Source organism: Magnolia sinica, chromosome 16 (assembly GCF_029962835.1).
Source record: "Magnolia sinica isolate HGM2019 chromosome 16, MsV1, whole genome shotgun sequence".
In the NCBI taxonomy this organism is placed as follows: domain Eukaryota; kingdom Viridiplantae; phylum Streptophyta; class Magnoliopsida; order Magnoliales; family Magnoliaceae; genus Magnolia; species Magnolia sinica.
In genome coordinates, this window is record NC_080588.1 from 21,175,262 (window position 1) to 21,199,920 (window position 24,659).

At 41.3% G+C, this 24,659-nt stretch overlaps 2 protein-coding genes and 1 long non-coding RNA gene across 3 annotated transcripts in view; 2 read left to right on the top strand and 1 right to left on the bottom strand.

Annotated features, from left to right (window-relative positions):
* Positions 1–10,363, top strand: part of LOC131228951 (uncharacterized) — a 50,654-nt gene extending 40,291 nt beyond the window's left edge. The window contains exons 2-5 of the mRNA XM_058224785.1: positions 5,620–5,675; positions 5,745–5,813; positions 8,663–9,062; positions 10,119–10,363. Coding sequence (XP_058080768.1) covers positions 5,647–5,675; positions 5,745–5,813; positions 8,663–8,867 — 303 coding nt within the window. The 5' untranslated portion in view covers positions 5,620–5,646 and the 3' untranslated portion in view covers positions 8,868–9,062; positions 10,119–10,363. The remainder of the gene's footprint in view (positions 1–5,619; positions 5,676–5,744; positions 5,814–8,662; positions 9,063–10,118) is intronic.
* Positions 10,364–10,429: 66 nt separating this feature from the next.
* LOC131228952 (uncharacterized) lies at positions 10,430–11,503 on the top strand. Its single transcript, XR_009163106.1, has 3 exons — positions 10,430–10,486; positions 11,165–11,270; positions 11,408–11,503. It is a non-coding gene; the product is annotated as an uncharacterized LOC131228952 (long non-coding RNA).
* A 10,635-nt stretch (positions 11,504–22,138) lies between these two features.
* Positions 22,139–23,591, bottom strand: LOC131229572 (ethylene-responsive transcription factor ERN2-like). Its single transcript, XM_058225575.1, has one exon. It carries the CDS (start codon positions 23,451–23,453, stop codon positions 22,176–22,178), a length of 1,278 nt encoding a protein of 425 aa, XP_058081558.1. The 5' UTR covers positions 23,454–23,591; the 3' UTR covers positions 22,139–22,175.
* Positions 23,592–24,659: the final 1,068 nt, after the last annotated feature.

Consider the following 24,659-nt stretch of genomic DNA (forward strand, 5'->3'; position numbering starts at 1 on the left):
CTTATGCAAAAGGACAAGTGATTGCATATGCCTCGAGATAGTTGAGGAAACACGAGGAGAACTACCCGACGCACGACCTGGAGTTAGCAGCCGTCATCTTTGCACTGAAGCTCTGGAGACATTACCTCTGCGGAGAGGAGTTCCAGCTCTTTTGCGATCACAAGAGCCTCAGATACATATTCACTCAGCGAGACCTGAATATGAGGAAGCGACGTGGATGGAGACACTGAAGGACTTCAAATTCGAAGTCACTTACCATCCTGGTAAGGCCAACCTTGTGGCGGACACACTAAGCCACAAGATGGCATTGGCATTTGCAGCTCCGTTGATGGTAGGAGAGTGAGACATGGTAGAATTTGTGCGAGACTTTGAGCAGAAACTCACGGTGGAGGAGTCGTATGAGGGCATTACACATATTCGAGTACAGCCCCTCATTGATGACAGGATTATCACAGCTCAGACAGATGATGAGCTATTGGCGAAGATGAGAGGGCAGGTTAGTGCAGATGAGGACTCAGAGTGGACCGTTGGTACGGATGGGGGCTTATGTTACCGTGGTCGCCTATGCTTCCCGAACCTCCCTGACTTGAGGAAAGAAGTTCTTGAGGCCACTCATGATTCTAGGATGGCTATGCATCTAGGTAGTACGAAAATGTATCGTGACATGAAAAGGTCATACTGATGGAATAATATGAAGGCTCACATAGCAGATTACGTGTCCCGTTGTCTCACATGCCAGCAGGTCAAGGCAGAGCATCGCCGACCTCCTGGTTTGCTTCAGCCCATGCCCATAGCTGAATGGAAGTGGGACTTCATCTCTATGGATTTCATCTCAGGGTTGCCGAAGACGAGGAAGGGTTATGATTCCATTTGGGTGATCATGGACCGGTTGACGAAATCGGCTCATTTCCTCCCTATCAGAATTTCGAACTCTGAAGATGAGTTGGCCAGATTGTATATCAAGGAGATTGTACGTCTACATGGAGTTCCCTTAGAGATCGTGTCGGATCGAGACATGCGATTTACATCTATCTTCTGGACTTGCATCCAGGAAGCGATGGGTGTAAAGTTGAAGTTCAGTACCGCGTTCCACCCACAGATAGGTAGACGGAGCAGGTGAATCGATTCTGGAAGATATGTTGCGGGCTTTTCGGATTTCAAGGACAGTTGGGATGATTGTCTTCCTATGCAGAGTTCGCTATAATAACAGTTTCCAGGCGAGTATTGGTATGGCTCTTTACGAGGCACTGTATAGGCGTTCGTGTAGGGCACCGTATTGCTGGGCAGAGGTTGGCGAGAAGAACTTGATTGGCCCGGAGTTAGTTCAGGCGACTTCAGAGAAAGTTGACATTATCAATCGCTGACTTCTGACAGCGCAAAGTAGATAGAAGAGCTATGCCAATATGAGGCAGCGACCGCTAGAGTTCGAGGTCGGAGACCATGTGTTCCTCAGGGTTTCCCCTATGAAGGGAGTTCTTCGGTTTGGCAAGAAGGGGAAGCTTACACCTCAATTCATTGGCCCATTCCAGATACTTGATCGAGTGGGGGCAGTAGCATACCGCCTTGCTTTGCCCACTCCACTTGCGGGTGTGCATAACGTGTTTCATGTTTATATGCTGAAAAAATACGTTCCCGAGCCTTCCCACATTATCAAATGGGAGTAGGTGCAGTTGAGCGAGGACGCTACATATATACTGCGACCGACGCGTGTTCTAGACAGGAAGGAACAAGTGTTGCGTAGCAAAGTTATTCCACTTGTGAAAGTGCTATGGACGCATCACACGGAAGAAGAGGCTACTTGGGAGACAAAAGCCGAGGTTCGAAAGAACTACCCTCAGATTCTTGAGGAGTACGAAAAGGTACTAATTTCGAGGATGCAATTTTTCTTTAAGGGGGGTAGATTGTAATGTCTTGGAAAAATTCGTACAAGGACCCGAGTACCACCTCAGGCAGAAATCACCCAGGACCGAAACCTTTAGAAATTAGGTTAAAGTTAGCAAGTGCTAAACTAGAGTGCTTATGAAATTAGCATTAATCACTTTAAATATGATCTACAAGACGTAAAATGTGCAGTATCATTGACGCTATATTACCCTGAAATCTAGAATCCATCCCTAAATCCGGTTGCTCTCGGGAGCACACCGAAACTCCGTATCGGACCTGGACGGCACGTCGAAAGTCTGATTTCTCCAAAACTATACGGATATGACCGCATTACTGGACTTGACCACCCCCTCGGAAATCAAGTCCTAATTGTGTCTAGAAATGCACAACTTGAGCCCGGAGCAAAGTGTGTGAGAAATGTGAAAATATTTAGAAATAAAAATTCAGATTTAAGTAATCTAAGTCGTGTCGCCATGGGTCAAATATAAGGATTCAGACCTCCGACCCAAATATACCCTCGGATCAGAGAAATATCCCACACCTGTCGGTGTAGTTGGGGCCCTTATCGAGTGCTGGTGATCGTTAAACTGAAATTGGTCCCACGCGGCTCTCAGAACTCCGATCGGAACGAAAACTCACCGACCTAGATCCATGGTTAGGGAGCTTAAGTCCGACCGCACGTAGAAAAGGGGCCACGAGAAGTGCTCCGTTGGACCAATGACCCATATTTGGATATAACCTAAGTATACCTTGGCCCCGGGGCTATTCCCATCAAACCTCGGCCTATATAAGGACCTTAAACCCTCTCTCTCTCTCTCACCCCATATGAATTTGAGAAACCCTAGGGGAGAGAGGAGAGAAAAGAGAAGGGAAAAGAGAGAAAGTGAGAGTGAGAGTTGGAGATTCTCCTAGGATTCGATCCCGTTATTCCACGCACTCAACTACTATTCCTATGTCACTATACAAGCGATTCCAATTCTGTTCTTGGGTAAGAAAACCTAACCCTATTCTATTTTAGGGTTTCAGATAGTGTAAGTTGTGAAATAGCTAACCTAATTTATGCTATAGGTTGTCAATCTGCTGTAAACAAAGACTTAGCTTTAAAACTGAGTTCGTTACGAGTCTACCGGTGAAAGGTGCGGACTATAAACATATAGGTTATGGTTTTCAAGGCTTTAAATGTCGGTTAATGGTTTATTACTGATGCGGGTGCTATTTCACATGCCAAATGCGATGTTTGTTTTGCGCTTCAGATATATATAAACTATATGGAGTTTAGTGTATCCCATGTATTTGTAGAAAGGGTCGTATACATATGAAATTTGAACGTGTGTTTGCCATGATTAATTGTCATGTGGTTATGCTAGTTGTATGTGTAACAACTCCTCGACGAAAGGATTTGGCCCAGTATGTGTTACGGCCAATATACGTCATGTATGTTGAAGTGTGTAGACTAAGTGTTTGTCGAAATGTCTGAGTGAACATGGAATCATGATTAATACTTGTTATGATAGATGTTTGTTAATATATGATTGCTGTATGTGTCGCAACTCCTATGTGAAGGGATTTGCTATAATATGCGTTTTAAGTAAATAAGTCCATGTATTTTGGAATATGTAGTCTAAGTGTTTGTAGAAATGTCTGAATGATCAAGCATGTAGTATTTGTACTTTACATGGGTGTTGAGATAAGATTCTCAACTACCTTAACGATGTGTATGATTTCCTCCATGTAATTTGTATTCTTTGTCTGCTTTACTTAGACACTGCATATGCGTGAATTCATGTTTTAGTTGAAATCCATCAAATGCTCACATGCTTGTATGATTGGAATTGTTGATCCATTACTGTTTTGATTAGCTTGTATGATTATCTGTTATAATTGAATGTGTCTGGGACTACGGAATAGTCCAGGCAATCGGTAACAGGCACTGAATAGGTGGCTAAGGTTGTCTCGCCACATAGGACGTGTTCGATGAACACGAGTCGTACATTGGTTGTCGGCAGTGGTTAGGCCACACGGAGTGCTTACGTACTTCATGTCAGTCAATTCAACGTGCGCTCGTACCAGTCGAGCTCGTCAAGTAACCCAATTGACCCGATGTATGTTCACCATGTATGGACACTACTGCTTGAATCTAAGGTACCAAACTCACCAATGAAAATCCTTTTAAACCTTAGTACCTCGATCCGCTAAGACTCATGAGCCGGGCATGGTAGTATGGGACACCATGGTCGAGCTGTTGGCCTACGCTAGGGTGACGAGCCTCCCCGTAGTGACCAGTGAGCAACCCAAACTCGTGAGCCGAATACGATGGTATGGGACACTGTATTTGAGCTGTCGGCCTACACTGATAAGGTAACGAGCCCTTTGTAGTGACCTCGAGCGTACACTAAGACTGCGTTGATGCGACGAGCCCTTACGTAGCAACAAGAGTACACTAGGCCTACGCTGATCAAGTGACGAGCCCTTTGTAGTGACCTAAAACCGCAACTTCGTATGAGATTTACTAGAGCTGACGACCCTAGAATGGATCATTGTTTGAGAATTGATATAAGGGAGGTACCTTAGCTTCCCAATCCTACTGTATGAAAAGGTCTAATAAGAACTCGGTAATCATATTCATGCATCGCATTACATGTGCCTTTGGCGATGGTAGAGAGCACGAGGAAGTGACTCACATGCGCGACCGTTAGAGGAAGATCGTTGAGGGGTGCAAGCGAGGGCATACATCATTTATACATACCATTCCCGCATTAATCGAGTATCTAGGGATGTTCGATTGTATTGCTTTATCATTCTTGCTTGATGAATTGATAACATGTTAACCTTTGCTTTATTGTTCCACCGAGTTGATCACTTACTCCCATGTTACGGGATGGTGTCTTGAACACCAACTATACCTGTTGTAGGTTCGAGATGATGGCGTAGCTGCGTGGCGGAGCCAGACTTTGAGGATGATGAGGAGGCATTCTCATATATGCGGTTCAAGCGGGTTCTCGTAGACCGTTCTAATCGGCGGGGCTTCAGGTTATACTTGTAGTGGTATTACATTTTTGATATTTTACATTTTGAAACAATACATGTAATTATTGACTGGCAATGCATATATACTTTGGGTACCTAAACTAGTCTATCAAGTTATACATATTTGTTTTAGTCTTCCGCTTGCGTATTACAACCGTCCCTGGATTATGTTTTGCTGATTTGGCTTAATCTTATTCATGTTTTATGCACTAATACGACAACATTTAATCATCATTAAATATGTTGCATAAGTGATGCATTGGAACTCGAGAGTTGGACTTTTACTCGACCCCCGATTTTCATAAAGGTTTGATTCTCACAGAGGCTTGATTTTGAAGGCTTAATTAGAACTTCTATTCTAATTAACAGTTCTTTTTAACTTCTATTTATACATTACAAGCTAGAAAATGCTATTTATTTTGAAACTTCAACTAATTCATGCTTTCTCTGCTGGATTTACAACTTGGGTTGGTCAAATCTATTTCGATCTCTTTAACAAGGGCTTGTTTAGACACATCTCTCGAAAGAAATTAGGATTTGTTTGGATTTTTTCAGAGGAATCAATGATACAAATCCACCTTATCATTTGGATTGGGTCACAAAACAGGAAACACATTGGGCAGGCTCCTGTTTTCTTGATTTTTCTGCTCCAGAGCAGTTGCTTGCCTCTCGACATGCTATTGCTAATAAAACCATTATCTTGTGTAGACAACATATGGCTTGGACTTATGCATCATGGGAGAAGTTTGCTATATCGTCTCCAGGTGTGGGAAGTGTAGGAATTATTTAAACTGCTCCAATTTTATCTTTGTTAGCTATAGTTTGTGTTGCAGGTTGTGGAATGTGAGTTGCTGGTGGTCCCTGCAAGCGAATTACCATACGAGGGACATGACCCAGTTGAGGTATGCTTCTGTTGACTGCTGAGGTTCAGGATTCTCTTATTTTTATGGTCCTTCAAGAGCATTTTTATTTATCATTTGGGTATTTAAATGGGCCCTAGGAATGTTGCCCAAGATTCTATCTATTGTGAAGCTATTCTATTATTTCTGTTTTGGAAATTCAAATAGTTTCATGTTTGAATTTATTTTCATTCTATTGCTCAATCGGGCATTGTGTACTTTTTTAAAAAATAAAAATAAATTGGAAACTGGTGAAACTTGCAGTTTTCTAGAGGGAATCTTATATATCTAGCAAGTGAAACAAAAATGAGATGATCAGAAGAGTAAAAACCTCATCAAGAACTCTTGCAAGAAACCATACCACATGCCTTGCTTTAGGATACATTTGGATGTTAGGTTCTCAAGGGTGACAAGATGTGCTGCGTCAGTCCAGGGTTGAGATATGAAATGCATGTCGACCCAAATTGAGGGAGAAAAGGAAGGAAAACACTAGTCTGCATAATGCAGGCTGTGTTTTCTGCATTGGTCCAAACACCAAGTGCATTAAGGACGCTTGGGAAGCTCCACAATACACAATTTGATGGCACTTATATACTATCAGAAGGTTGAATTCAAGTTGAAGTAGATTTTTCAAATAATTACAGAACTATATTATGTGTATTTGTGTGAAAAAAAGGTATTTATTTATTTATTTATTTTAACCTGAGCAAGGACTATAGTTGAGGGTGTGTTTGCTTGTGAGTTTATTTTAGTGTTGTTGAGTTGTTTGGCTGGCCTAACTATATCATTAGTTTTCTTATAACCATACTAACTGCGAGATTAGCCTAATAAAAGTTAACACACTTTATACTCTTTCTAAATAGATAGAAAGCCAAAAGTGCAAAAGTAATTTCTCATAGGGATAACTAATCTTTTGTAATTAAATTTTTATTAATTAAATTAAAAATCTCATGAGAAGAAAGTACATTTATAAACCACTCACTCCTTCTCTGTCGGCCTCTTTTTCTCATGCAAAGCACGTTTCTGCATTGCTGAACACCCATTTCCAAATAGAACTGGAGGAATGCTAGTAGCTCCCATTATATAAGTTCACGGAGCTAGCTCACTGATTTCGTTGACTCGGCTCTCCTTAAAAATTGTACAAATTTTGAGCACTTAAAAGGTTAAAGATGAAGCTCTATTATATCTGTCAGCTTCTTAAACTCATTACCTTGATGCAATTAAAATTTGGATCTGTAATTCCCTTTGGTCGGTCTGCAAAATCTATCTTATGAGATATCTATATTCCTTCTAGAGGTTTGCTAGCCATATGCGCCCTTATCAGACCTGCAAACCTGGCGAGTGTCTCATGTGCAATATCTTAGCAGTGCATAAAGTGGCCCTCACCGCGAAGATGGGCGTAAGGTCCACTCCTCAGGTGGGACACCTTATACAGAGAGGATGGTTTAAAAACAAACATGCCAGCGGTCCGCATCCAATGTTCACTTGTGGCCCTCCTAATGCGCAGAGTGGCCTGATTCTGCACATGGCTACCTTGATTGTGGGGCCAACTTATGCACCGGTCAGAAGTCACATGCACTTGGCGTGTCTTCTACATGTAATGTGGGTGCAGGGCTAGCAAACCTGTGCTTTGTATATGTTCTTTTTGTTTTGCTGGATTCCCAGTACTTTAGTTGGTTGAGTTTGTACTTGTAATGTTTGAAGTTGTAGTGCCACTCCCACTTTGAAGAGTGATCATGCTTAGGACTCCGCTCCCATTTCCTAACATTTCTACTTATTATCATTTTGAAACAGATGCTTCCCCACTCCTGCAACTGAGTCTATTGCCACTTCATTTCTTGATCTGTGCAATTAACAATTGTTCAATCATGGACTGATTTTGTCCATTCACCTTGAATTCATTGCATTTTTCCCCGTGTTTCTCTATTGCATGACACATTTCTGCCAATGCCCCATACTAGTTCTCATGACTTGCTTCTCCAGGTGGGAGCCGTTCGACACATACCCAAGAACTTGCGATCTCTTGCATGCATCTGGCCTCTTCTCCATCGAGTAAAAATGGTAGGCTTACCCTTACATTAAATGTGCGATGCCATCATATATGACATATTTGCAAATTTTTTGTCTTCTCTGCATCATTTTAGTACACAATTCTAGGCTTTAGCATACAATTGGTCCATGTTTGTAGCTTTTGGTTCTCACCAGCGTTATGTACAGAGGATCTCACCAAGTTGGGGGATGCTGCAAAAATATATCATGTCCTGCAATCCCATCCATCCGATTGTTAGCCTGCAGATGGATGATTAAAAAATAAACTATAGCCAACATTCCACATGTACCCGAAAGCACACCTATCTGACAGGAGGGATTATGTGATGAATGTAATCAGTCATCCAGAAGTTTGCCAGCCCCATGTGTAGCTCTCTCCACAAGCATCTTTACACACAGCGAAAGTGCCAACCAGAGAATGCATGGGACATGTACGGTGGACCACACATTAAAATGAAACATCATCCGCAAAAATCAGGATGGTTTACTCATCGAGCTGGTGACACGGGTACGTTGGATGTGAATGTTTAGCATTTCTTTTTCCCTTCTTCTAAAACCATGCAGCCAGGTTTTGTTCTTATGTTCCCCTCATGGTGGGGGCCATCTTGCCCCACACTCCCCTGATTTTGCACAATGCTACATATGGAGGTGCTTTTTGGACAGGGTGCATGTGGGGCTAGCTAATCTCTAGCCATCCAACAGCTACATTGCGGTCCACTGGATGGACTAGGAAATTACTAGGTTTGGCCGAGCATGTTCAATAGCTTACAACCCTCTTTAACAATTTCTCTGTTCTGTCTCAGATGCAACATTTCCAGCATCATGCTTGAGATGGATCAGATGCTGAGACCCGGCGGGTGTACCTACATTCATGTATTTTCTGGGTTCTCGTTGCATGTTCCAAGCGGCATGATTGTGGCTCTAGTTGGAGAGAGCGGCAGTGGGAAGTTGACAGTGATCAGCCTGTTGGAGAGGTTCTTGACCCCCAAGCTGGTGAAGTGCTCATAGATGGCATCAACTTGAAGAAGCTGCAGCTTGGATGGATCAGAGAGAAGATCGGTCTTGTTAGCAAAGAGCCCATCTTATTCACAACTACTATAAAGGAGAATATCACATATGGTAAAGGCGGGTGCTACATTGGAAGAAATCAGAACAATAACTGAGATTGCTAATGTTGCAAGGTTCAAAGACAAGATGCTACAGGTTGCTTGTACTCTTATTTATTTTATTTTGGTAAATTCATACTACTCTCTCAAAGATGTTGTGGGTGGAAGGCTAGGAAAGGAAGACATTTGTAGTTTGTTTTGGTAAATTAATTGTTTTGTTAATATTGTGCTGATTATTGTCTTGATGAATGTTAAACGGGTGAAATATGCATAGGTTCAATCATTTGTTGATTAGGTTAAAAACTGAATTTAGCCTCGGTTGATGCCAAAAGAGGCTAAATCCATCTTTAGTCTCGGTTTTGCCTTAACTATCTAAACAGAGACTATAACTCCCGTAGCTAAAGGCTTTAGCCTTGATTGTTGAGAACCGATGTTAAAAATAGTTTTAGCTTCGGTTGGAGGCAATTGATGCTAAATTTGGATTTAGTCTCAGTTGGAAACAATGGAGGCTAAAATTTTGATTTAGCCTCATTTCGAGAAAACTGAAGCTAAAAAGGTCATTTTAGCCTTGGTTGCTAAAACTGAAGCTAAAGCCTTTAGCCTTGTGGCATACCTGGTGCTAGGCCTGACCTGATTTTTGGTTTATGGTTAATTTGCTGGGATCTACCTGGTGAACAGCCTAGATCTCGCTTATAGGTTTGGAAAAGGGGAGCTACCTTTTCTTGTAGTGGTTGAATTATAGTCAGTGCTCTTGCCATTATATAAACTGGAACAAGAATTCCAACAGTCCTCAACAACAACAGCTGTTTGTCAGACAAAAAAGAGAGGATCAAAACATTATAATTCAAGGATGAATGTTAACATTGGATGTTGTCTGCACTTCCATCTGGTGGGTCCCATCACTAACATGCCTTGGCCCAAAAATCAGGCCAGTCAGCTCATCAGGTGGGCTACACATGCAAATCAAATGTGGATTGTTGCTTAAACATGCAGAACAAATTGCTGAGCAGAGAATCCTATTTCCAGGCAAGGGCCCATCTAATGTAGATGAATCAACTGTTAGTATTGACCCTAAATGCAGAAAAGGCAGTGACCAGTGCAATGGTTTATCGGCAACTGAAGCTTTTCTCCATTCTATCAATGGCGATTGCAGTCATGCTGAAGCAATGCGAGCTATCAACTCTGACGTCAGAGAAGACAACCGTCTGTCAGCCATCCCTGGGTTGTCGTGTCTCTCTTTTGGGGAAGATCTCTATAGTATTGAAGCTGGTTGGCAGATATCCTTGTTAGTTCAATACCAGGAAAAAAAATTAGAAAGAGAAAGAGACCCATTTATTATAAATTTTGAATTACATCATTGTCAGTCCAATACTATGGAAAAAAAAAAAGAAAGAAAAAAATAGCCCCATTTGATATAGTATTTGATTTCTCCCCCTATTTCCTAATGGGTTAACAATGTCAAAACAGGTCAGCCCAGATCTTTATGGAGATAACAACACAAGGCTCTTCACTTATTGGACTGTAAGCTTATACTTCTTTTTTTTTAAAAAAAAAAAAAAAAAAATCTTTTATTGCCCTTTAGTATGATTCATGTTTCCTTTACAAGTAATGAGCTCTCTCAAATGACATGGGTTATTTGTATTTTATTAGTTTCTGTTAGAAGTTGGGTCTAAAGTAACATGGATTTTTCGTGTCTCTCATTTTCTTTTCTTTTTTTGCTCCCCTTTCCTCACTCCCTGTAGTAACATGTGCATGTACTCATTTTCTCCTTTTTATGGTACTAATGTTAAGTCTATGATGCTGATGATCCCAAATCTAATTCGTGAAAAAATCTTTGTTTGGTTATTTTTGCACAATGGGTGTCAATTCCACTTCTGCAATGTATAAGATTGTTCTACACTCTCTTTTAGGAAATCAATATTACGCTTACATTTTAGGAAAGGGCAACACACACAGAGAGGATTCCCATATTATCGACAAGACTGCACTCAAGCTGCTACTAAGTTGGGATTGTGACTGAACTTTTCCTCCATTCTAAGACCTCTCCTTAAAATATCATCACCCGTCTTTCTAATAGATATGCTTCCTAGCTGTTTGTACTTGCTATAATTTTGAAATAGATGCTTGCCCACCTCTATACATGAATCTGCTCCTCTTCCTGTCATATTTTGTGCAACCATATTTTAGATTTTTCTCCAGGTGGAAATTAATTTAGAAGTGCAAATGGGAAATACAGGAATGGCAATCCATATCCTGTCAACCTAAGTGCAGTTGTTGGTCTAAGTGGCTGGCTTCCTTGTTCAAGGTCTGCCTTCTAGCCCTTCTCAGACCTTTCTATCTCTCAAGCTTAAACACGTTCGTCAATGGGCTTTTTCTACGTTTGTATCTCGGGTTCTTTGTATCATGGCTCCATAATCAGTCAATTATTATTATTTCTTTCAGGGGCTTGAAGAACAAGATAGAAGGGTCACAAGAGGCTGCAAGGCCTGCTGCATCTCTGCTACTTTTGTAGTCAATGGGGAAGTTTAATCCAATAGGCACTACAAGAAAGTTGGGCATATCCGACGCTTTTTTAGCGGCGGCTCATTTTCCCACTTTATCTGCCCCAAATCAGGATGATACATGAAATGTATGGTAAGTTTCTGAATGTATCTCATCCTTATTTTGGCTCTTAACCTATTGTATCAGCCCTGGGAACTGGAAATTTCCAATAGTGGCCTTAGTTTGCTTTGGCGCTAACCTATCATGTCTGCCTTGGAACTGGAAATTTCCAAAGTAGCCTTAGTTCATGACACTGTTGAACTTTACATCTGAAGTTTGGCATCCATCATTGCTTTAAGTGATTTGTACACTCTATACAAGGCTTTATTTTGATGAATTTCAAACTAGCTAGATGCAATCTTATGCAGCTACATGGTGCTACTAGTTTACTCCTAAAACACCAACTGTTATGATCTTATGCAACTACATGATGTTACTAATTTATTTGCAGCTTGACAATTGAACACTATTATTGTTGAGACATGGATGCTAAGAAAATGACTAAACTGCCCTGAGTACCAATGTATAGCTTACTTCATATCAAAGTAGTTAACAAATATTTCAAACAGTTGGTATATGTTTCTTCTTAACCGTTGGATTCATGTCTACCTAATATAAATTCATGATAGGGGAGTTATTCGATGCTCTGGCAGATTATGACATTTGATACACAGGCACTTGGAAATTGTATACATGACATGCATGAACTCAAATTTGTATAAATTTGTTGGTACTAAAGGTCCCAAAATAATATTAGTTGAACGGTCCTAACCTCTGATTCATGGACACATGGTTGTTGAAAAAAGGCCATGAGATATTTTTTGTTAATGGTCTAAGAAATATGCACTAATCCGATGGACTGATAATCAAACAAGCACAATTTTTGGTCCACAACACCACTAGATTGGGACCATAACTTGGACAGTTTAATTTGAATTATTTATATGCCATTATGCAATTTCTTACTAATATCTAAGTGCATGTGTATCATTCGTGCTGCGTCAGTGTCTCAGTTTTCCTCTCTAAAGTAATGTCCATCCAGGTACAACTGCCAAGCTTGCAAGATTCTTGAGAGCATCTTCCCCTTACACGTGACACACTTGTAAGGCATATCGATGAGATAATTTGGTGGGTGCAAAAAACTCCCATGAAAACACAAGCAAGTAAATAAATAAATAAAAATCACACAATTTCACAATCTTAGCCCTCGGTTAGTCCTGCAAAATACAACAAAAAAGAAAAAAGAAAAAAAGAAAGGAGCAAAAAATGGTTTTGAAAAACTTTGATACTCTTAGAAATTGCATACTTGGATTACAAATTATTCAAGTTAAACTGTCCAAGGCAAGAATCATGCTTATTTGATTATCTAACTATGAGATTGATGGACATTTATTAGACGGGTTAAATGAAGCATATCCAATAGTTGCATTTCAAACAATTGTCTAAGAATTAGTGATTAAGATTGTTCAATGAAGCTGATTTTGATTTTGGGACTTTGAGTTAGCGAAAGTGAGTTTTATGATTTAGTCAGCTTAATTTGTGCTGATTTATGACAAATGCGTACTTGCACATCAAGCATCATGCTCAACCAGAGAATCAAATAACTCCTAAAAATCATTATTCTGTCTACCAAGAGGCACACAAGCTCTGTTTAGCAAAGCTGCTTTTGTATTCTATGAAAATAGGAATAGGATTAAAGCACAATTTATTTGGACATAATTATTTTCTAAGCATTGTCTCTTTCTCTTATTTTTGTCTTTATTTTGGTGTGTTTTTTTAAACCTGTCTCACTTTTGGAAGGGGGATTGCTTGGCTACTGGATGTGGCGGGAGTTGATTGTCCAAGAACAACTCAGCTCCATTTACTAGCATGACTAGTACATGTCATGAAGCAGCAGGCAAACGATGGCCAACTTCATTACTGTTGATTTCTACAAGGTAATGCATGAGATCTCACTTTCATTAAAGATGGAAATGGAAACATGAAAGCATGATAAAGAATTGTGTTTCTTTTATATGCATTTGGGTCTTTGTTCATGAATTTTTATTATGATTATTATTTTTCTAATTCTTTAGTACATGTGCCTATTTGTATGTGGATCTTGTGTTGCAGAGAAGCAATGAAGGGGGAGCCCCACAAGCCCCACGAGATAATCACAGCCATCAGTTTTTTTATTTTTTTTATTTTTTTTATTTTTTTTATTTTTCTTTCTTTCTTTTTGGACTTTTAACCATAAACTCTTCTTAGTTTTTTTTGCATTCTTATTCTCTTTTGCAAACACTGTTAGAATTAATGGCCAGGGAAACTTGGCCAACCCCATGGACGGTTCTGATTGTTTAGTTATACGGGGGTGTTATACCATATTTCCGTTGTACCAGCTCTACCCTATCATATACTTCTTTTTTATTTAAAAGGAGGAAAGATTATATATAGGGTGTATGTCTACAGAGTAGCAAAAGTATATCTTCTTCCAATTTTATTTTTTGTAGTATATATACAGTTGTAAACAGTTGTACAAGGGTCTAATGGGGAGACAGGAATAAACACCCACACCTACTACAATTGCAGCTTTTAGCACTTGTATTTTGACTTGAAAGAAACACGTCTCTCTCTCTCTCTCTCTCTCTCTCTCTCTCTCTCTCTGTCTCTGTCTCTCTCTCTCTCTCATTTTGGCTATTGGACTAGAATCTTAGATTTGGTTAGTCATGTACAGGTTGTTTACATATTGGATCAAGTCCGTGCCTTAGAGAATGAGATGCTTTTGAGAATACAAAAGCAACATTTTTTAGGTTTCAAATATTAAAAATAAATACAGGTTTCAATTAAATTAAAATTAAATAAATTTACTGGCCTACACTGCAAATTGCACGGCTTTGAACCCGGGCCTGTCAAATCTTTGCTGCCCTTCGGAAGACTTTTTCCAGCACTTGCATAAATTTTTATCGGCATTTTTTGGTGATTAATTGTTGTTAAAACCATGATTTGAAATGCTTTTACTGGCGCTTGTACAGACTTTTGCCGGTGCTTTTTTAATTTTTGTCAGCACTTTTCTAGTTATTACTGGTGGCGAGCAGAATGTGCCGGTAAAAAGCAAGATGGGCGCCGGTAAAAAAAACTACTAAATTACAACGACTGAAAAGCGCTGGGAAATGGTGATTGGGCGCCGGTAAAAAAACTACTAAATTACAACGACCGAAAAGCGCTAGGAAATGGTGATTAGCGTTGGGAAAACATTTACCGACACACCCCTTTGCCAGTGTTTGTTGGGCGTAAGAGAAGGTTTTGCCGGCAGTTTTTTTGGCCTTTGCCGACTCTTTTGATCGCTGACAAAGGCATTTTTTGTTGTAGTGCGAGCAGTGTGATCCACGTGGGTGGCCTCCAAGAGTTTTGGATTAAGATGATCACTCATGTATGTGTGACCTATTAACAAGATAGGTGGGAAATAAACCTCGTGGTGGGGCCTAGGAAGGTTTCAACGGTGGACATCATCGTCCCCACCATTTTATGTGGTGTGACCCACCTGAGATCTGAATCTTCCTCATTTTTGGGCCCCAGCCCTAACATGATATGGCGTAACAGATGTACAATGTGGATTAAATGCATACATCAAGGTCGGTCCCATGAGTGGGGCCCTCTTTAACACTTAAAAAGGGTTAAACAAACAAAAGCGTCTCTCTCTCTCTCTCTCTCTCTCTCTCTCTCTCTCTCTCTCTCTCTCTCTCTCTCTCTTCTAGGTGGGGTCCACACGTGGACAATCCACTCCGTTCATCAGTTTGTCCATCCCCTGGTGGGCCTAAAGAGCTTTACATCAAATCTAATCTTAATATTTTCCTTAAACCAGATCCATGTGATCTAATGAACATGTTGGATGGTAAATGAATATCACAGTGGGCCACACAAGGTGGTCTACACTGTGACAGTGTACGATGCACGCTGACTCATGGCATGGCTCACTTGTAGGCCCCACAACATTCCACCAAGAATATAGAAGAAGAAAGAAAAAGAAAGAAGAAAAGAATGGGAGATTGGGCCATCGGGTGTGCCACCCCACTATGAGGGCCTCCATACACACCCAAACAACTCATCAAGGTGGCAAAATGAAAGGAAAACAATGAAAAGGGGAGATTTTGTCCTCCCTTGCATTCACTTTGACGGACGGATGGAGTGCGATCAAACAGTTCACCAAGCTCCATTCAAAACTCTTCCAATCCCTCTATAACTCTCTCAATCCTTCTCTTTAATATCTTTATTTTTCTTTCACTCTCTCTTTCTTTCCTAATCTCTCTTTTTTTTTCCTCTCTTTCCTCTCACTTTCTTCCTAGCTATTATTGGTGAATATGCATGGGGCTTGGGAGTGCTTAGGGAAGTGTAGAGATTTGACAAATAGAGAGGGAAAAAGGAAAAGAGAGAGGGGTAGGAAGGGGATGTGAAAATGGAGAGAGGGATGGAGTGGTATGGATTATAGCATGGGTAAGTAATGAGAGGAATGGGCTAGGAATGTTATTTGTTGATTAACGGGGGGAGAGAGGGATGTGGGTTGTTGGAATGGGTATAGGTAAGGGTGTGAGGGTGGAATGGATATTTAGAAAAGTATCCTTCACGAGATTATCATCAAGATTCCTTGCAAATGCTCCCCACTCGCCATGCGGATGTGCATCGTAATGTGTGCCTACCTCAATTTGTGCACATGTATGAATCTCTCAAACCGGGTATCAGAATGGGACTTGTCGCGTGGCATTGGAATCGCAGCACCCATGGATTCGTCGAGGTATAGGTCTCGGGTCGTTACGGTACTACAGATACGGTCACGATCAAAACTTACTCATTCAATCCGTCTAAGACATGTAGACACCGAAGACAAAGCGTATAGTCGGTTAATCAGGGTACTGGTTTTACAATTTGTCTCGTATCTTTTAAAGGAAAAGCTTGCAGGTTGCACCAATCTGTTGGGATTTTGGCCTGCGGAACCACACAGATCTAGATCTAGGATAGCAATCCAATGGCACCAAGCACACAAGAGAACACACAGATTTAACATGGAAAACCCTTGTGGGAAAAAACTACGGCACAAAGCGACAGAATTCCACTATGAAAGCATCAATTACAAAGAGAGAGGACTTACCCGATTCGAACAACCTCGAATCTCACCCTTGCTACACCCTTTGATAACCCTAGAACCCTTTAGAATACCTTTAGGAAGCCTTAGAATCACTTAGAATAGCCCTAGGGACCCCTATTTATAGTTTAGGAAACTTCCCTTTCGCACCCTTGCGAAACCGCCTCAGATTTTCGCAGTCCGCACAAGATCCGGACTCGAATCTGCGTAACCTCGACTGGTCGAGGGACCCCCTCGATCGGTCGAGCCATCCCCTCGACTGGTTGAGCGGCCCAGACACTAAAAATCATAAGACGCTGGACTTTGAGTCGAGCAATCCTCGACTAGTCGATGCCCACTCGACCGGTCGAGTCAGGCCCTTAACCAGTCAAGCAGTCCAAAAAAAACTGTCAGATTGTAAGGCATCTGACAACAATCTCTACCATGCCTTTAATCTTCAATCGTGTAGCTTATTGACCTCTTCTCTTATCTATGCATCACATTATAGCTTCTCGTGCACACTCCATCCTTCTTTTCCACCATCGCCAAGCCAAGAGAAGTTGCACAGAACTTGAACTTCTCTACAAGAACGATCTAGGTGAAGATGCCTGTCGGATTTGAGTCCACGTGCCCAACCACCTTTGTTCCTGTCTTCTCAAAAGGAAAGACTAGTCTTCTTACTATCTCACCGCTACCCAATATTGCTTGCCGGGGTACTTACTCACAACATTGATAGCCTGTGAAATAACCGATCTAATCCAGACCCTGGCATACACCGCCAACAGCATTCGAATAAGGCTCATGAAATATCCTGCTTTTCCTCATCTGTTTTGGGACATGTCCTGAAGAAAACTTGAGGAGAGACGCGTATGGAATGCTCTCCGGCTTTACCTGGCCCATTAAATCCTTGATTAATACCTACACACAAGGTATTCCTCTTGTAATTACCAAAGCATACTCCTTTTTCAGTCTCAATGTCGAGAACCATCTTCGTAACCCCCGATCCTTTATCCTGAATATCCCACTTAACCGAGTCTTCAGTACATTGATTTCAGACATGTCATAATTGATGATCTATATATCATCAATTCCTGACTCACCATGAAGGAATCAAAACCACTGCCTAGGCAACAGGTCGAACCACGACTTCCTACAAAGTCTTTTTTCAGCCCTTTTAACTTTGAACTACTCTGGTTGCTTCATGTAGATCTGCTCTTCTAATTTTCCTTGCAGAAGTGCGGACTCCACATCCATCCTTCTAGCTCAAGATCACATTGACCAACCAGCGCTAATCACGGATCTAATAGACACCTGCTATATTGTTAGTGCGAATATCTCTTAGAAGCCAATCCCTTCTCTCTGAGCATAACCCTTCACTACCAACCTCGCCCTGTATCTATGCTGTATCCTTCTAAAGATCCACCTGCATCCAACCTCTCTCCAGCCCACTCAAAGCTCCACCCGTTCCCATATGTCGATCTGGTACAACGAATCCATCATATCACCCATAGTCACCTTCCACTTCTCAGCACCAGGCTCACCTAGAGCCATCAGAATAGAAGACGGATCCTCCTGCGATATTGGAGTCGTCCATGTACCTCGCCGATATCCTGCGATCATGCCGTGTGATTCTTCTCACAGGTGGCTGCTCCACCTGCTCTGTATCCCTGTCCGCACGTCTCAGCCTTCCTGCCCTGCCCGCTCATGTGGCCATGCCCAACATGCCACACATGTGCAGAGGTGGAATCCGCTACATCCACTGCAGCTCCACCTTTTGAAGTGCTCCCGATCAACCTGTACAAGTTACCAAGTCGTTGCGCTTTCATGATTTCCCATGCTCCCTTAGATACTACAAGAGCACCATCAATACCTGTGTACTTGCATCCTTTTGCCTCAAGTACACCAAGAGAAATCAGATTCTGCTTCAAATCAGGAACGTGCCTGACATCAGTCAAGGTACGCTCCACCCCATCAAACATCCTGATGCGCACCGAACCAACAGCCACAACATTACAGGCAATGTCATTGCCCATAAATACCTGTCCACCATCGCACTCCCTGTAGCTGGTGAACCAACTCCGATGAGGAGTCATGTGAAAAGACGCTCCTATGTCTAACATCCACTCGTCCCTACGATCATCGTATGGTCGCTTGATAGTAGACACAGACAAAACATTACCATCACATCTACTCGATCCACCTGATGTGGCAGCATTGGCTTCCCTGTATGAAGCCTCAGAATCTTCTCTCTTAGATTTAGGATTTTCACAATCCTTCTTTACATGTCCTTCCTTCCCACAATTCCAGCACTTTACCTTTCCTTTGCCCTTGCCCTTGGATTTGGATCTAGAACCTGAATAACTTGTACCTTGTTCAGAATTCCTACCCCCTGTAAACAGTGCATCAGAAAATATCCCCATGTCGACGTTGAGCTTTCTCATGACCTTCCCTTGAAGGGATGAGATAACAGTGTCGACACTCAGGGTTTTATTCGTGGAGTACATTGTGTCCTTGAATGACTCATTAGACGTCGGAAGAGAATTCAACAACATACATGCTTGTTCTTCATCTTTCATCACTTCCTCCATATCCAGCAATTTGCAAACCAATTTATTAAAGTTGCTGATGTGAGCCTCCAGATCTCCACCCTTTGCCATCTTGAAGTTATACCACTGACGCTTCAAGTGTAGGCGATTTTCAGAGAATTTTTTCGCATAAACATCCTTTAACTTCACCCATAACCTAACCACACTTTTCTTCCTCATGATGTTGTAGACAACCTCATCCGTGAGACATAAACGGATCGATGATAAAGCCTTTTTATCAAGAGTATTCCAATCATCATTAGTCATAGTAGACTTTCGCTCCTCAAGAGCACCATCTTCGCCTTACTTGATTAAGGAACTCATCGTCTTGATCTTCCATAACTCAAAATTATTTTTCCCTGAGTACTTCTCAATCTCGTACCTAGTACTTCCCATTATTACTAATCCCTCAGATTCAGATCTGTGCCCCAACGATTGCTTTGATACCACTTGTTGGGATTTTGGCCTGCGGAATCACACAGATCTAAATCTAGGATAGCAATCCAATGACACCAAGCACACAAGAGAATATGCAAATTTAACATGGAAAACCTTTGCAGGAAAAAACCACGGCACAAAGCGATAGAATTCCATTATGAAAGCATCAATTATAAAGAGAGAGGACTTAACTGATTCGAACAACCTTGAATCTCACCCTTGCTACACCCTTTGATAACCCTAGAACCCTTTAGAATACCGTTAGGAAGCCTTATAATCACTTAGAATAGCCTTAAGGACCCCTATTTATAGTTTAGGAAACTTTCCTTTCACACCCTTGCAAAATCGCCTCAGATTTTCACAGTCCGCACAAGATTCGAACTCGAATTTGTGTAATCTCGACTGGTCGAGCCATCCCCTCGACTGGTCAAGCGGCCTAGATACCAAAACTCATAAGATGCTGGACTTTGAGTCAAGCAATCCTCAAGTAGTTAAGATGCCACTCGACTGGTCGAGCGGCCCAAAAAAAAACTGTCAGATTGTAAGGCATCTGACAACACAGTCTGCTAAATATAGTTCTTTGAACTTTGTAGGTAAGTCTTCATACGAGCTTAATTTGGCCTAGAAATTAGTCAAGCCCCAACTAAGGTGATTGGTTTTTCCTACTTATATGCTCTCATTTTTGGATTTTTGTTCCAAATTAATCCAAAATTATGCTTTGGTAGACAGCCCTCAAATGATTTTATTAACAATATGTGAGCCAAAGGGGGCACATCGAGCCTCATCCACGCTAATCTCATTTCAATCACACTTATCCTATGAACATACTGTTCTCAATTGATTAAGATTTTGTTCCCTAAAGTATGGTTGGTCTGATAGCTATCCTATAAAATTTTCCTTTTAGTTTAAATGATATGCGACGATCGCATGAAACCTCATAGGAAAGTCTCTATTTCTTTCTTACATCTCTCTTACCTTTGCTTCTTTTATGTATTTATTTGTTTATTTGGCTGAACAGGTTGTGCCTTCTTTCATGAACTTCTGACACAGGGATGAATGCGATGAGGTCGATCACCGTCTTCTTCAAGGATAACTACTCCGAATCCACGGAGCTTCTCTGGACTCCTCACAGAGACTTCTCGAATACACAAGGAAAAAGCAAGAAAATAGGAATAGTATTCATGAAAATTCATAAATTGATTGATTGATGATTAAAAATGAATTTACAACCCTTTAAATAGGGATAACAAGCTTGGAAGAAATTTTAAAATTAAACTATAACTAAAACACCCTAAAATTTGTAACTTACTATAAATAGTAAATTTACTTTTTATAGAAAGTATCCTATGTGGCTTAACCATGTTATTCTCCTAATATTCTAAGCACTTTTCATGTTGGACACAACTCCTAAAGCCCAACGGATGACGAGTTATAATCAAACTAAAACTTATTAAAAATAGTAAAAATGGAAATAAACATGGAGGTTGGTTGGCTAAAGTAGCTCGTCCTACCCCAAAATCATATAAGGTATGCCGAGTAACTCATTCCGGTTTGCGAGAAATACCTGTTTTAAAGTTCTGATGGTCTTGATGACTTCTGCATCTGATCAGGCCTTCTCTGATCCATCTTGGACATGAAAATGTCCGCGACCCGCTCTGCATCAACTTCTCATCATCTGTAGACAAACACAAGGAATTGTTTTCCAATCCACATGAAAAAGAAAAAAAAAAAACAAATTTGATTCACGGGAGAGAAATCCGAGGGCCCATTCTGTTTTAAGACCTGCTTTAACTTCAAATACTTCAGATCTTCTGGAATTTCAGTCCCAAAATCTTATAATAAATAAAAAGAAGAAAAAGTAAAAACTTCACTTCTCCAGTTATCATATCAGAAGCTTACTTGTCCCTTTCCATCAAACCATTTGAAGATTCATTGAATTCATTTTCGGAACCAGGAGAGACTAACAAAAGATTCCAGAACTGATCCTTAAATCTTTGTGTAATTCTCAGCACAAATGATGGCTTTAAAAAATTAAAAAAAAAAAAAAAAACCGGAAGGCCTAAATTGTTATGAAAGAAATATAACCATTTATTGGTGAGTTTGATTGAACCAAATTAGACCGATAAATGGTGAAATATCATCAAATTTTGTGATGTTTGGTGCAACCAAACTCACCCTTCAAGATTCTTTTTTCCCTTAAAAGTGGTAGTTTCTTGAGCATTAGGAAATGAATGAGAGGCCATTAGTAGATACAGAGAATCCAATAATCCCTTATTACGTGCATGTTAGGAAATGGGTGAACGGCCATGAGAAGCGATCTTCCATTTTGTTTTCGTAAATTTGATACAAATCTGTTAGTTGTAAGGTAATCTTCAAGAGAAAGAGACTGAAAATTTGCAGATGTTGGGAATGTTATAGAGAAGTTAACTAATAATTGCATATGCTTAATAACATAAGATCCAGAAGCGAGCATAGAATGCTTTAACATAGAGTGCTTTAACCGTTTACATAAAATTGGAGTTTGCAGTGATGCAATTAAACATTGCTTCTCTTAACTAAGTAGAAGGCAGATGGGAGGAAGATCAAGAGAGCTCCACAGCAGTGATTCACCATCACTGCCGGAAGTAGTAGTAGTGACAACACTCGAACCAGTACTCGCACTCATCAAAATGGATGAGGAAGAAGAAGAAGAAGAAGGTCCTACTTGGGTTGATATTTGTGGCTTCTCGACTTGCATGTTAGCATCTTTCTCTTCATGTTTCGACTCCTCTCCTCCCTTCCTAGCAGCGTTGTTGGAGTTGCTTATGTTGGTTGAGGGATCAGACACTCTACTTTTTCCGGTGCCCAATCCAAGCCTCAACTTCAAGCACTCCGAGATCCCGTTGAGAGCATAGAGAGATGCCGAGATCTTCCTCTCGTACTTCATTCTTTTCATGGCTGCTCTCAGCATCGAAGGCTCGTCGCCTATGTTCTCCTCCTCTATTGGCTCAACAATCTCTTCTGCAATCTCAAATGGGGAGCAGTAAGAGGAGGACCCAACAACATCTACAAATCGGAAATCCATTACCCCAAGATCCACACTTTCTTCTTCTTCTTCTTCTTCTTCCAATTGGTCTCCTTCTCCACATATGCTACTCCCAGCAGAGATCTGACCGGCATCGCCCCAGTCATACTCCACATCAGTTTCTTTTACGCCGCTTCCCTCATGCTCCATATCACTTGATTCTTGCATTGCATTCACAAGCTCACTAATACCAGTACAAGCAGTAATACTATTAGCGATGGTGGAATCGTTGCAACAGTTTAAATATTCAGGGACTTGGGGTTCTTGTGCCTCTTCAGATGCTATAGTATATTGTCGTGGTTGTTGTTGTTGTAGCTGTTGTTGTTGTTGCTGCTGATCTCTGGGGAGAGTTGAAGAAGAAGAAGCAGAAGCGTTGTTCCTGGCTTTGAGCCTGTGGAGGAGAAGATTGGAGATCTTGGAGGGAAGAGCTGGAGAAGAAGAAGATGATGGCGAACACGGCCAGAAGTTGGTGCGGGTATTGGAACCACGGAGCAAGCAGGCGGCCTCGTCATAGGCCCTGGCTGCATCCTCAGCGGTATCGAAGGTGCCCAACCACACCCTTATCTTCTGTATCGTGTCCTTGATCTCTGCCACCCATCGACCGGATGGCCTTTGCCGCACCCCCACGAAGCGCTTCCTTGCGCGCTGCACTCCACCAAATGCAGCTGCCGCTGTTGCCTCCTTCACAACCTCCTCCCAACCGGCGCTGCCATCTCCATTCTCCTCTTCTTTGCTGACCTCTCCGGTTTTCCTCTTTCTGGCCATGTCTCAGTGCTTGTAAATCTAGTCTACCACTTTCCTACTACTTGGACAAAAGAAATGAGATGGGTTTATAAGACGAGAAGAGAAGTTAAACGAATGAGAAATGGAGGTTTGAAGAGGTCTTTACTGTTTGTTGTTATCTCTTTGTTTTCTTTATTTTTCGGCTTCTCGCCAAACAGACCAAATGGAGGTCTCTCTTCCATGCATAAGAATTCGTATCATACACGAGCGGACTGGAATCCTATAAAACACCTAATTTATGCAGTGCGAAAAAACCCAACTCTATGCTACATATGTGAAATCCGCTCCGGTGATCAATTTCTATCATTGATGTTAGGTCAGAAGGCCAAAAATCTGTAAAACCCACATCTCAAATAGACCATGCCCCATGTAACAATGGAACCGTCAATCGGGTGTAACTTGCCGCCCTATATGAGTTCTTAATGTGGTTTATCTTCTGCTTGCACGGCCCAAATAATGGTTATCATTTGATGAACGGAGTGGATTTTATGTATACGGACCCCAAAGAGCTTTCATGTTTTTAGGGATTTTGACCGTACTGACCCCGAAGTTTGGTTAAATTACCTTGGGAGCTACGACGTTCCAAATATCCCAAGAGTGGCCTTCGGACAACTTTTGAATATTGTTATGGACGAAAATGTCACTGTCCTTGGTTCAGAAGTCAAACGGTCTTAGAGTGAATAAGAAGTTACCTTCTGTTTCAACATCCGAGAAAGTGACGGATTGGCTACTCCCCCTGTCACCAGCCAATGGCTGGTGCTCGGTGGTCTGTGGGCCCCACCATCATGTATGTGTTTCATCTATGCCGCGGATCCTTCTTGCCATGTCATTTTAGGGCTAGGGCTCAAATATCAGATCGATCCAGTGCTCGTGTGGCCCACATAATAAAAAATAATGGTGACCGTTGAAACTTAATTTCCAGGCTCACAGTGATGTTTGTTAGAAGTGTACACTGCCCATGTCAGGACTTTTTGGGCCCATGACGATCTAGCTAACAAGGTGGATGGATCGGATCACCCCATTGTGGGGCCTTAAGCTATGGTACCAATGGTTTGGTATAAAAGGAAGTGAACACGTGAAACCACGATCCATGTAACATGATAACCACGACCTGTATAATACGACAACTACGACCCATATAACATAACAACCATGGCCCATATAACATGACAACCACGACCCAGGCCA

Bases quoted from the DNA above. Each gene is read 5' to 3' on its own strand.
- LOC131229572 (XM_058225575.1), bottom strand. From the start codon at position 23,453: ATGGCCAGAAAGAGGAAAACCGGAGAGGTCAGCAAAGAAGAGGAGAAT.